Source organism: Cebidichthys violaceus, unplaced genomic scaffold, assembly GCF_023349555.1.
Source record: "Cebidichthys violaceus isolate CVI_PGR_0920_01 unplaced genomic scaffold, fCebVio1.0.p SCAF_36, whole genome shotgun sequence".
Taxonomy (NCBI): domain Eukaryota; kingdom Metazoa; phylum Chordata; class Actinopteri; order Perciformes; family Stichaeidae; genus Cebidichthys; species Cebidichthys violaceus.
The window spans coordinates 2,446,018-2,460,376 of record NW_027176550.1 but is presented as its reverse complement, the minus strand read 5'-3'; the positions used below and the strand labels follow the sequence as shown (position 1 = coordinate 2,460,376).

General features: G+C 43.0%; 1 protein-coding gene across 1 annotated transcript; it reads left to right on the top strand.

The window, feature by feature from the left end:
* Positions 1-16: 16 nt before the first annotated feature.
* Positions 17-12,583, top strand: samd14 (sterile alpha motif domain containing 14). Its single transcript, XM_068725714.1, has 11 exons — positions 17-273; positions 3,851-3,894; positions 5,702-5,856; positions 6,387-6,503; positions 6,757-6,943; positions 9,847-9,946; positions 10,638-10,706; positions 10,787-10,943; positions 11,113-11,241; positions 11,394-11,549; positions 11,882-12,583. Exons 2-11 carry the CDS (start codon positions 3,864-3,866, stop codon positions 12,023-12,025), a joined length of 1,245 nt encoding a protein of 414 aa, XP_068581815.1. The 5' UTR covers positions 17-273; positions 3,851-3,863; the 3' UTR covers positions 12,026-12,583.
* The last annotated feature ends 1,776 nt before the right edge of the window (positions 12,584-14,359 follow it).

The following is a 14,359-nucleotide window of genomic DNA, read 5'->3' as shown; positions in this document are numbered from 1 at the left end:
GGAGGCTGCAGTATTCTGCTGAGTAGCAGTGAGCCAGCATTCGCTCGCCTTCAGCCGTCCGAGAGACAAGCCTGAGAGTCCTGGAAGAGGAAACTACAACGCCCACGATCCTCCGACTGCAGCCCAGACTGTCGCCTGGCCCGGAGCAAAGCCCCGTGGAACCCTGGGAGTCGCAGTCCTCACTAACCGGCTGGAGAGAGAGGGAGAGAAGGGGAGCGAGAGAGGGAGACAGAGGGTGACGTGTCATGACAACCGTCAGAGAGAGAGAGAAAGGTGAGTTTATCTGTTTGTTGGTATTTTGTTTGTTTTTTTACCTTCCCGGTATTTCAGCTCTCCTCCCTCCTCTCTCTCTCTCTCTCTCTCTCTCTCTCTCTCTCTCTCTCTCTCTCTCTCTCTCTCTCTCTGTCTGTCATCTATTTCTCCCGCCTCCTCTCTTTCTCTCTATTTTCTCTCTACATCTCTATCATGAATCTGTTTCTCATCCTCCATCTTTTCATGTTTTTTCTTCTGTCAAAACATCTTCCTGGTCTGACGATGTGTTTTCCTGTTGGAGCTTCAGTCTTCTGGGAATCAGCTGTGTACTTTGTTAATGTGTTTGTCTCATTAGATCAGTGTGTGTGTGTGTGTGTGTGTGTGTGTGTGTGTGTGTGTGTGTGTGTGTGTGTGTGTGTGTGTGTGTGTCCATCTCCACCCAGCCTGAGAAGCAGCTAACAGATTAATCTCATGTTAACTAAATGGCTCTGTGCTCAGAAGGTGTGCATGTTGTTCTTCAGAGCAGCAGAGAGTTTCATATGAAACAACATGACATCACATTAATTAAGTAACAAACAACAAGATATGAGACATAACATTAAGTGACAAACAAGATATGAAACTTGACATCACATTAAGTGACAAACAAGATATGAAACATAAAATCACATTAAGTGACAAACAACAACATATGAAACATGACATCACATTAAGTGAAACAACAACATATGAAACATGACATCACATTAAGTGACAAACAACAACATATGAAACACGACATCACATTAAGTGACAAACAACAACATATGAAACATGACATCACATTAAGTGACAAACAACAACATATGAAACATGACATCACATTAAGTGACAAACAACATATGAAACATGACATCACATTAAGTAACAAACAAGATATGAAACATGACATCACATCAAGTGACAAACAAGATATGAAACATGACATCACATTAAGTGACAAACAAGATATGAAACATGAAATCACATTAAGTAACAAACAACAACATATGAAACATGACATCACATTAAGTAACAAACAACAACATATGAAACATGACATCACATTAAGTAACAAACAACAACATATGAAACATGACATCACATTAAGTGACAAACAACAACATATGACACATGACATCACATTAAGTAACAAACAAGATATGAAACATGACATCACATTAAGTAACAAACAACAACATATGAAACATGACATCACATTAAGTAACAAACAACAACATATGAAACATGACATCACATTAAGTGACAAAAAACATATGAAACATGACATCACATTAAATGACAAACAAGATATGAAACATGACATCACATTAAGTAACAAACAACATATGAAACATGACATCACATTAAGTGACAAACAACAACATATGACACATGACATCACATTAAGTAACAAACAAGATATGAAACATGACATCACATTAAGTAACAAACAACAACATATGAAACATGACATCACATTAAGTAACAAACAACAACATATGAAACATGACATCACATTAAGTGACAAAAAACATATGAAACATGACATCACATTAAGTGACAAACAAGATATGAAACATGACATCACATTAAGTAACAAACAACATATGAAACATGACATCACATTAAGTGAAACAACAACATATGAAACATGACATCACAGTAAGTGAAACAACAACATATGAAACATGACATCACAGTAAGTGAAACAACAACATATGAAACATGACATCACATTAAGTAACAAACAACAACATATGAAACATGACATCACATTAAGTGACAAACAAGATATGAAACATGACATCACATTAAGTAACAAACAACATATGAAACATGACATCACAGTAAGTGAAACAACAACATATGAAACATGACATCACAGTAAGTGAAACAACAACATATGAAACATGACATCACATTAAGTAACAAACAACAACATATGAAACATGACATCACATTAAGTGGCAAACAACAACATATGACACATGACATCACATTAAGTGACAAACAAGATATGAAACATGACATCACATTAAGTGAAAAACAACAAGATATGAAACATGACATCACATTAAGTGACAAACAAGATATGAAACATGACATCACATTAAGTGAAACAACAACATATGAAACATGACATCACATTAACTGACAAACAACATATGAAACATGACATCACATTAAGTAACAAACAACATATGAAACATGACATCACATTAAGTGAAACAACAACATATGAAACATGACATCACATTAAGTGACAAACAACATATGAAACATGACATCACATTAAGTGAAACAACAACATATGAAACATGACATCACAAAACACCACAAAATAATAAGACGTGATATTCCATTATGCAGCAGTTACATAATGTAGAATCACGCATAAAATAATGAAATATGAAGCAGAATGAAAAGACACTACGTGATGTAAAACAAAATAACGTGATGACACCAGACAAAAAAAGATCTAACAATGCAACACAAAAGCCAAAAATGTGACTTAACATGACAACACAAAATATTACACAAAAATGTGCCTTGAAATTCATGGAATGCTACGCAATAGCATAACAAGATATCAAAAACAAGATAAAACAGATACAAGATATAAGATAGAACAAGAAACACGATACAAGATATGAAAAGTTACAACAAGATACAATATATAACAAGATACAAGATACAACAAGATACAACATATACCAAGATACAAGATATAAGACACAAGATACAACAAAAGACACAATATAAGATATGACAAGATACAAGATACAACAAAAGACACGGTACAAGATATAAGATACAAGATACAACAAAAGACACGATACAAGATATGACAAGATACAAGATATAAGATACAAGATATAAAAGGATACAGCAATATACAATATATAACAAGATACAAGATACAACAAGATACAATATAAGATGAGATAAAATAATCCTTTATTAGTCCCACAGTGGGGAAATTTACAGGATACAACAAGATACAAGATATAAGATACAACAAAAGACACGGTATAAGATATAAGATACAAGATACAATAAGAGACACAATACAAGATACAACACTATACCAGATACAACATATAACAAGACAAAGGATACAACAAGAGACAAGATACAACATATAACAAGATACAAGATACAACAAGATACAAGATACACCAAGATACAAGATATAACACGATATAACAGGATACAAGATAAAAGATCAAATATATAACAAGATACAAGATACACTAAGATCTGGCTCCAGAAGGGGGCCCCGGTTTCCCGGTTTCCCCATTTCCGGGCGAGGAGCGACAACTCCTTTCCAGCCAATTCATGAAGGGTCAGTGAATCGCTCCTATGATGCGTTCAAACAGGAATTTCCGCGTTGCGTTACTTGCGGGAGATTACTTGCGAGATAATTTGTGTTTATTCGCTTCATTTGCGTTAGACACCTATTTAACAGAGGCTCCAGGACGTTTCTCTGAGGAACCTCAAGAACTACTGAAGACATTTTACTGAATGTTGGACTTTAATGTCGTCTTTTCATTTCTGTCATTTTCTCTCTGAACAGAAACGACTGAGTCATGTCTGCTGATGATACAGACAACGTGTTCGGTGAGTCCACACACACACACACACACACACACACACACACACACACACACACAAACACATATATATTATTATTATTACATTACATTACACACACACAAACACACACATGTTACAAAACTAAGTACATTTACTCAAGTACGGTACTTAAGTACAAATCTGAGGTACTTGTACTTTAGTATTTCTAGTAAATGAAGATGTAATAACTTTAATAATGTTAATGTTTTAGTGTTGAGGACTGTTGGTTGATGTAAACATTTTAGTCTGTTTTCTTTTGCTTTCAGTATTTAAAATCTTTGAAACTGAAGAATTCAGACTGAATGAAGTTGGACAGTAAATAACTTTGTAGTAAACAGAGAGTTTGTTTTTAGAACATTAGAGCGACAGAAACGTAGAAATAAACGTAGTGAAAGACCTCACAGATGTTTTCTGAAACCTAAATAAGTTAATATATAGAATAAAATGAATATTCATATATTATATATTATATATTATATTGTATACTGTATTTTATATTATATAAAATACAAAAATAACTTTAGTTTTGTAGCGTAAAATCTCGTGACAACAAAAGAAAAGAGATCGTTTCCTCAGCATGAAACCAAAGATCTAATTTCTCGACTTTTTCACAAACAGATTTTTCACCTCTGTCCTCCTCTTGTTTCCTACATCCTCTTGAGTCTCTCCTTCCTCCCCCTCTAATAAGATTACATCTCTCCTCTGAGCCCCTCCCCAGCCTCCCTCTCTCCCCCATCAGTCATTTAACATCTCTGTTCACCTTCCCTCCATCCTCTCATCTATTCAATCTGTTTTCATCCTCTCCTCTTCACCTCACTGCTCTTCTTCATTTCCTGCACACACCCCCCCCCCCCTCCCCCGTGGGAAATGAACTCCTGTCAGCTGATTGTGGGGGAGGAGACACATCTTTATATCCTACAAACCATTTTCACATCATGTTCATGAACAAACAGACAAATACAAATGTGTGGTAATAGTAGTGATATTATTAGTTTATATATATATACTGTATATATATCAATATTTATATATACTTATAAATGTATAATATATATATATATATATATATATATATAAATATTATATATATATATATTCATATAAATATTATATATATATATAAATATATTCATATAAATATTATATTTGTATGAATATATTTATATTGATATTATATATTGATATTATATATATACATATATGTATATACTGTATATATATATATATTTCTATATACTTATATATGGTGTAATCTTTAGTCGCTGAATCAGGTTCAGGTTTGACTTTTAGTTTTAGGGACCTGGGAAAGCTGCAGGTCCTCACATGAATAGACAACCATGTATGTGAGTGTGTGTGTGTGTGTGTGTGTGTGTGTGTGTGTGTGTGTGTGTGTGTGTGTGTGTGTGTGTGTGTGTTGGTCAGCATGATGAATATTTGATGAAGTGAGTGGGAGGATGAAGAGGAGCTCATTATGTGTAAAACTTGTGGTGTCATCACAATTAAAGCTTTAAATCTGAGATATGTTTTTAATGAGTTCATTAATCTTCAGCTGATTGATTAATGAGTTCATTAATCATCAGCTGATTGACGGATGGACGGTCGTTACCGTGGCAGCAGATTATCTCACTTAAATCACTAAGTGCATGTTTGATGGTTGTCACTAAAACCTGCAGCAGGAAGTTCATTATTGATGAGTCCATCGGTTGTGTTTGATCTGGTCATGTGACACATACATCGATCAGAGCGGATCAATAACAGGCCTCAATCCCCCACAATGCTCTTGGTGTTTCAGACCTGAATGAGGTCCCGGAGACGGAGCTGCTGGACAACAGCATCCAGAAGGGCCGTGCCCAGCTGTCCGTCAAAGCCCGGAGGAACCGCCCCTCCAGGTCCCGGTACCGTGACAGTGTGAGCTCCACGGAGGGCGACGACAGTCTGGAGAGGAAGGTACGTCAGAGTACCGAGAAGGTACACCTTAAAAATGTACTGAGAGTACCACGAGTACTCATGATGCAGAACATGTATTATTATTAAGACACATCTGAGACACAACTGAGACACAACTGAGACACACCCTGAGACACAACTGAGACACAACTGAGACACAACTGAGACACACCTGAGACACACCCTGAGACACAACTGAGACACACCTGAGACACACCTGAGACACAACTGAGGCACACCTGAGACACAACTGAGACACAACTGAGACACAACTGAGGCACACCTGAGACACAACTGAGACACAACTGAGACACAACTGAGACACACCCTGAGACACACCCTGAGACACACCTGAGACTGACTTCATACTTTGTGTATTTCATCTGGATCAATAAAGTTTAATCTAATTTATTTATTTTTTTACAGGTAAACAGCCACGTCACTTAAGCCTCTTGACAAGATCACTGTGACATCATACAACTCTGTGTGTGTGTGTGTGTGTGTGTGTGTGTGTGTGTGTGTGTTATCAGGACAGTCCGTTACACTCCGCCCGCTCACCTCTCCACCTGGCCATGCATGGCCCCTCCCCCTCTCCTGATTCACTGCTGTCGGTTCGAAGCCCCGCCTTCTCCTTCGACTCCTCCCTGGTGAGACCAATCAGAGCTCCGCTCCTCTGATCAAAGACAAAGGCTTCATCAGACTAAGACGGACATCACATTATCAAGTACACTCGTACTGGAGAGCCTTAATAATTTTGTTCATTTATAGTTTCTGTGTGAACTTCATGATAGTTGTGCAGAACAAAATACAGAAGTGAGGACGCTCAAAATAATCAAATTTAAAATGGAAAACGTAGCAGTGTGGAAGAAGCCAAAGACTCTACTCACTTTGGCTCCTCAGGTGCGTCGCTCTCCAGAGGATGAAGGAGCCTCATTGGCTGCCCCCCCGCGTGGGCGGTACCGTCAGCTGACCAATGCCACGTCTCAGGAGGCCCTGGTGACTCCCAGCAGCTCGCCCTCACAGTCCTGCCCCTCCTCTGACTGCTCCCGGGTCTACATGAGGAGGAGCAGGAGGCCCGACAGCGAAGGTACACACCTGAGACACATACAAGACACACCCGAGACACACTTGAGACAACTCAAGACACACTCGAGATACACCCGAGAAACAACCGAGACACACCAGAGGTACATCTGAGACACACCAGAGATACACCCAAGACACACCTGAGACACACCTGAGGTACACTCGAGACACACCCGAGACACAACCGAGACACACCAGAGGTACACCCGAGACACACCAGAGACACACCTGAGGTACTCTTTGAAACTTTCACTTCACTCCTCCAACCCCCACCCCCTCCTCCTACTTCCTCCCTTCTCCCTGATGATTTCGCCAACTTCTTTGACAAGAAGGTAAACGATATCAGATCCTCCTTCTCTCAGCCCCTCTCTCCCTGTCCAATCCTGCCCCCACAGCTCTCCCTCCCATCTCCACACCCCATCTTACCCTATCTGGCTCCTCTCTCCCCTAACGAGGTCCTCAACCTTGTTACGTCTAACCGCCCCACCACGTGCTCCCTTGACCCGATCCCTTCCCCTCTTTTTCAGTCTATTGCGACTGAACTCCTTCCTTTCCTCACCCACCTCATCAACACATCTCTTGTTCCAGGATGCTTTCCCACGGCCTTCAAGACCGCCAGAGTCACCCCCCTTCTGAAGAAACCATCACTTGACCCCTCTGATGTCAAGAACTTCAGACCGATTTCTCTTCTACCCTTTCTATCCAAAACACTTGAACGTGCAGTCTTTAACCAACTGTCTTCCTATCTCCACCAAAACAGCCTTTTGGACCCCCACCAGTCTGGGTTCAAAGTGGGTCACTCGACAGAGACGGCCCTCCTTGCGGTGACAGAGTCGCTTCACGCCACGAGAGCTAACTCTCTCTCCTCTGTCCTGATTCTCCTGGACTTGTCTGCGGCGTTTGACACTGTGAACCATCAAATCCTCCTCTCCACCCTCGAGGGGATGGGCGTCTCAGGCTCTGCACTCTCCCTGTTTGCATCCTACCTGACGGGTCGATCCTACCAGTTGACCTGGAGGGGGGCCGTGTCAGAACCACGCATGCTGACTACGGGGGTTCCGCAAGGTTCAGTCCTGGGCCCCCTTCTCTTCTCGCTCTACACAACATCTCTGGGTTCTGTTATTCGCTCGCATGACTTCTCCTACCATTGTTATGCCGATGACACCCAGCTGGTCTTGTCATTTCCCCCGGTGACACCCAAGTGGAGACGCGCATCGCTGAGTGTTTGGCTGACATCTCAAAGTGGATGACGACACACCACCTCAAGCTCAACCTAGACAAAACTGAGCTACTGTTCCTCCCGGGGAAGGGTTGCCCGCACCGGGACCTGTCCATCGCCATTGATGATACCGTGGTGACGCCAACTCGGACTGCGAGGAACCTGGGTGTGACCCTGGATGACCAACTGTCATTCTCGGCAAAAGAACGGCAGGTTCTCATCCAGGCTCTTGTCATCTCCCGTCTGGACTACTGCAACTCTCTACTCGCCGGAGCCCCGGCGTCGGCCATCAGACCTCTGGAGCTTGTCCAGAAAGCTGCAGCTCGCCTGGTGTTCAATCGCCCCAAGTTCTCCCACACAACTTCCTTTCTCCGTTCTGTACACTGGCTACCTGTAAGAGCTCACATCCAGTTTAAGACTCTGGTGCTAGCCTACAGGGCAGTGAAAGGAACAGCTCCTTCCTATCTCCAGGCCATGGTCAAGCCTTACACCCCCGCCCGACCACTTCGCTCTGCTGCCTCGGGGCGATCGGTTGCCCCGTCGCTCAGAGGTCCTGGCGGCCGATCGACCCGGTCACGGCTGTTTCCTGTCCTGGCCCCACAGTGGTGGAATGAACTTCCCACTGACGTCAGGACAGCAGAGTCGCTGCCCATCTTTTGGCGCAGGCTGAAAACCCATCTCTTCAGGAAATGCTACCCTGAGCCTTCCACTCAGCACTTATTGTATTCATACTAGTTTGTTGCACTTATTGTATTCGTATTACTTATAGTACCAACTGTTTTTCTTGTTTCTGCACTGTACTTTGGCTCTGAGTTATGCTCTGCTTCATGCTCTTAGATGCTTGTTTGGAAAAGGAAATGTATTTATGACTTCTGGTGACTAGCAGTTCTTTTGATTACCAATGTTGAATGCACTTATTGTAAGTCGCTTTGGATAAAAGCGTCTGCTAAATGACTGTAATGTAATGTAATGTAATGTACACCCGAGACACACCCGAGATACACCCTAGACACACCAGAGACACACCCGAGGTACACCAGAGGTACACCCGAGACACAACCGAGACACACCAGAGGTACACCTGAGACACACCCGAGACACACCCGAGACACACCAGAGATACACCTGAGACACACCAGAGACACACCAGAGATACACCCGAGACACACCTAAGACACACCTGAGGTACACCCGAGACAGACTTGAGACACACTTGAGACACACCCGAGACACACCAGAGACAAACCCAAGACACACCAGAGATACACCAGAGACACACCAGAGATACACCCGAGACACAACCGAGACACACCCGAGACACACCAGAGACACACCCGGGACACAACCGAGACACAACCGAGACACAACCGAAACACAACCGAGATACAACCGAAACACAACCGACACACACCCGAGACACACCTGAGACACACCCAAGACACACCTGAGACACAACCGAGATACACCTGAGAGTTGAATCACACACTCGTGACAAAAAGACAAAGAATAAGTCGGGTGGCGTTAGAGGATGAGGGCCAACCTCCAAATATGTATTATTTTTGGTAAAAATAATTATTATTTATGGATTCACTGATATTGGGAGTGTGTGTGTGTGTGTGTGTGTGTGTGTGTGTGTGTGTGTGTGTGTGTGTGTGTGTGTGTGTGTGTGCGTGCGTGTGTGTCAGTGTTGGTTTCTGATTCGAGTCGGGACACAAGTCCAGCTGATCCCGGCAGTCCAACTGTCGTCTTCGACAAGAAAACCAAGAGACGTTTTCTGGATCTCGGGTGAGACACACATACACTGAGTCATTTCCTGTTTCTGTGGTTCTGTGTCACATGACCAATGCCTCGCCCCTTTAGGAGGAGTTGATTCTGGTAGAGAGAATGGAGACAGAGAGGTCTTCCTATTGGTTGTTCACAATGTTCACTTCATTGAATTTCACTATCGAGTTGAGACTAAAAAACCTACGATAAAATTAAACATGCCTGATTTTATCTGAACGTCAAGACGACAGAGATCACAGAAGAACACTACAATTAATAGACAGATTAACAGACCTGAAGAGCTAGCATAGCTACAAAGCTAAAAACAACCCACAATGCAACACTATTACAGAGGTACTCTCTCCATTCAAAAAGAATATCGAATGAACGCAATGTTTTCCAGCTGTCGAATATAATACGACCACTTTTTCAAATGTTGAGCCTGCTGTTGTTTATATTCATGGTTGTTTTATATTTAGGCCAATTTACAATGACGTAGCATCCACCTGGTGTAGATCACCTCCATCTTAACAGGAAGTGACACAAAGCAGATCTCTAACTTTGTTTTGTGACCGACGTGTCAGATGTATCCGGATATTTCAGCAGCTGACTGATCAATCACATTGTCCAGTTTCTCGTCAGTAAAAATCAATTTTACCGTTGATGAAAGTAGATCTGTAATGATATAATAATGTCTCTCTCTCTCTCTCAGGGTGACTCTCAGACGTTCGTATATCAGGGTGAGGAAAGATAAATCCAACAGGCTCTCTGTGGGCAGCAGGTGGGTCCATCACACCAACATCACACAAAAACATAACACATCCATGTTCTTCGTGTCCTCACCTTGTCTTCTGTCCTCAGGGAGCCGTCTGAGAGTCCCTCTCGGTCTTCAGGATCCTTCGTCCCGTTCTCCTGGTTCACTGAAGGGCGGGGATCGCTCTCCTCCTCCGGGACGCCACCTGGCTCCCCTAAAGCCCCCCCAACGAGTTCACCGAGGCCCCGCAAGTCTCACTCCCAGGTACGAAACAAACTCCTGCACCATGTTACTTACTGCCTTTCCATGTTTCTACAAGTCACATATTGTTAAATCTATCAATCATTAGATCTGATCAGACTGTGTAGTTTGGACACAAACAAGAAGTAGAAGAAGAAGAGATCAATAACTAATTCCTGTCTTGGTCCTTCAGGAGTCGGCTCTCAGTGAGGAGTTCTCTCCTCCTCTTCCTCACACCTCCTCCTCTTCCTCTCCTCCTGTTGACTCCTCCTCCTCCAGATCCTCCCATCCGTACCACACACTGTCCCAGTCCTCTGATGAGGTAACACACACACATGGTCACCATGGTGACATGACTTATGGTCTGTAATATACAGCAGGAGGTGCATCAGAGTGAAAACTATTTTTTCTCTTCCTCCTTATCCTCTTCCTCCTAATCCTCTTCCTCCTCCTGCTCCTCTTCCTCCTCCTCAGCCCTTTGAGGACGCTTCCTGTCTCGTGTCATCGTGGTCGACCCAGCAGGTCTCTCATTGGCTGAGAGGACTCCACATGGAGCAATACGTCCCAGAATTCAGTGCGAGAGACGTAGACGGACAACAGCTGCTGCAGATGGACGGCAACAAGCTGAAGGTGAGGAAGAGGAGGGTGAACTCATCAAAAGTCAAAATTCTGTTCTCTATTTTTCTTCACTTATTCTATAATTATGACTCATTATCTCACTATATATGTATTCATATTTAATGTTTGATATAAACATAGAGTGAGACCTCTGTCTCATAGCTAATGTTTGATATAAACATCAGAGTGAGACCTCTGTCTCATATCTAGTGTTTGATATAAACATCAGAGTGAGACCTCTGTCTCATATCTAGCGTTTGATATAAACATCAGAGTGAGACCTCTGTCTCATACCTAATGTTTGAAATAAACATCAGAGTGAGACCTCTGTCCTCGTCCCTCAGGCTCTCGGTGTCCTCAGTTCTTCGGATCGTAGCGTTTTGAAGCGTCGCATCAAAGATCTTCACTCTGCAGCCGAGAAAGAAAGAAAAGCTCTGAGACAGAAAGAGAAGCAACGAAGAAGAGACAACGAACACCGCAGGAACTGACCTCCACCACCAGGGGGAGACAGACAGACAGACAGACAGTCAGACAGACAGACAGACAGACAGTCAGACAGACAGAAAGTCAGTCAGACAGACAGTCAGACAGACAGACAGAGAGACAGTCAGTCTCTGTGGGTCTCAGTGTCCTCCTGGATTCTGTACAAAAGACAGAGTGGACATTGAGACGGTGTCTCTACGGTGTCCCTGAAGGACAAACATGAGTCAATTCGTTTTTTTGACCAAATTCATCATTTTAAATATTCAAATTTAAAGTTTCATCTCTGAAGAGCAGGTACTGCATTAAGCCCCGCCTCCTACGAAGGACACGCCCATTTACAACTCCCTCTCCTGGGGCGGGGTTATGGTCTGTAATGTCACTTCCTGGAGGCGGGGCCTGATAGTTTTCTAGCTGGAAGAAGCTGGTTGAAATGTTTTGAAAGAGAAAACAGGAAGTTGTTACTGCAGAAGAAGAAGAAACATCTGGAGGTGATTTAGTGATAAAAGACGTGAAGAAGAAGAAATCAGACGTCACTAAACCTTCAAATCATTTCAATAAATAAATCTGTGAGAAACTTTTTGTGATTTTCTTTTAACTCCAGAAAACATTTGAGTGATGAAGAGTTATAAGAATCAGAACCGTTTATTGCCAAAGTATGTTGAACATACAAAGAATGTGACATAACGGGTGATGCACAACATTTAACAATCAACAACAATCAACACAGTGCAGCAAGTAGAAACATTAACATAAAGTAAAACATAAAATAAAGTGCACAACAAACAGATAACAGGACTATAAACAAGTGAGATGTACAGTAAGTGTAACGTCACACAGGGAGTTAAGGGAATGTCAGGTCTATGGTGGCGATTTATAATTTTGAGGTACGGGACACTGGCAGATAGTAACCTCAATGGAAATGAGTTTGACAATGGGGATACGCCAATGCAATGCCAAGGGACCTAAACTGCCATTGTAGATGTTGTTAGGGATATAAACTGCCATTTGGGAAGATGTAAGCAGTACACGGGGAAATCCACTGGAGGGAGTCACGCTCTAATTGAAATTATATGGCAATTTTGAAAATGCCCTTACTAACCGAATATATAACGGCAGGATACATCCCAAATGTCCCAATATGCACTCATTCAACCCCACAAATGAGGCAGAACACCCCCCTACTATCCACTCATCCATACCCAGAAACGAGGCACCTTTCCTGGGTAAATGACCTCCAGAACACCCCCTTGTCATTTGGGATTTATTCTGACAAATGGGTTGGGACATTTGGAATGCAGGATTATCCTCTATAATCTTATGCCAAATGTCCGTTTTTGCATTATAAGGGTACTGACATTTCGCCTCAACTATATGGGCTGGCCATGCATTCCAAATGTCCTACCCATTATGACAGATATTGTCCCATAAGTCCCCCCCATTTGTCAGAAAGCTTCCCTCATGGCCCCCCATTTGGCACAAATGGTCTCATATGGCAAGGGACATATTCTGACAACGAGGGGAATGTCACAAGAAGTCCCATCTGACAATCCCCAAATGGCATAATAAGTCCTGTACGTCCAGAGTCCGTGACCCCCTAGTGGCCACTTTCGGTAAACTGCCAAAAAGGATATATATTTTTTTAGCCTTAAAAATCGTAGCTCCTCCCCTGTAGGGCAGACCGGAGCGCCGCTCGCCCACCTGACACTAGACAAGTTGGCTATAAAACTGAGGGGGTCTGCTACTTTTAGGGGCCCCGCAAGTGCCATTTAGGGTGGCCTGAAAAAGTGCCTGTTTTTCCCTTGGACAACAATGGGTGAGTATGCCGAGTGTCAGGCTGAGTCATAAGGCCGGATAGGGGGAGTCACACAGGGAGATAGAGGGAGTCACACGGGGGAAAAGAGGGAGTCACACAGGGAGATAGAGGGAGTCACACGAGGAGATAGAGGGAGTCACACGGGGGAAAAGAGGGAGTCACACGGGGAGATAAGGGGAGTCACACGGGGAGATAGAGGGAGTTAAAGGGAGATAGAGGGAGTCACACGGGGAGATAGAGGGAGTCACACGAGGAGATAGAGGGAGTCACACGGGGAGATAGAGAGAGTCACATGGGGAGATAGAGGGAGTCACACAGGGAGATAGAGGGAGTCACACGGGGAGATAGAGGGAGTCACACAGGGAGATAGAGAGAGTCACACGGGGAGATAGAGGGAGTCACACGGGGAGATAGAGGGAGTCACACGGGGAGATAGAGGGAGTCACACAGGGAGATAGAGAGAGTTAAAGGGAGATAGAGAGAGTCACACGGGGAGATAGAGGGAGTCACACGGGGAGATAGAGGG

What these genes read in the sequence shown, in the direction of transcription:
- samd14 (XM_068725714.1), top strand. Translation starts at nt 3,864, where the DNA reads ATGTCTGCTGATGATACAGACAACGTGTTCG. An exon ending in TGATACAGACAACGTGTTCG is followed by an intron (nt 3,895 to 5,701) that starts GTGAGTCCACAC and finishes TTGGTGTTTCAG; the next exon opens with ACCTGAATGAGGTCCCGGAG. An exon ending in TGTCCCAGTCCTCTGATGAG is followed by an intron (nt 11,242 to 11,393) that starts GTAACACACACA and finishes CCTCCTCCTCAG; the next exon opens with CCCTTTGAGGACGCTTCCTG.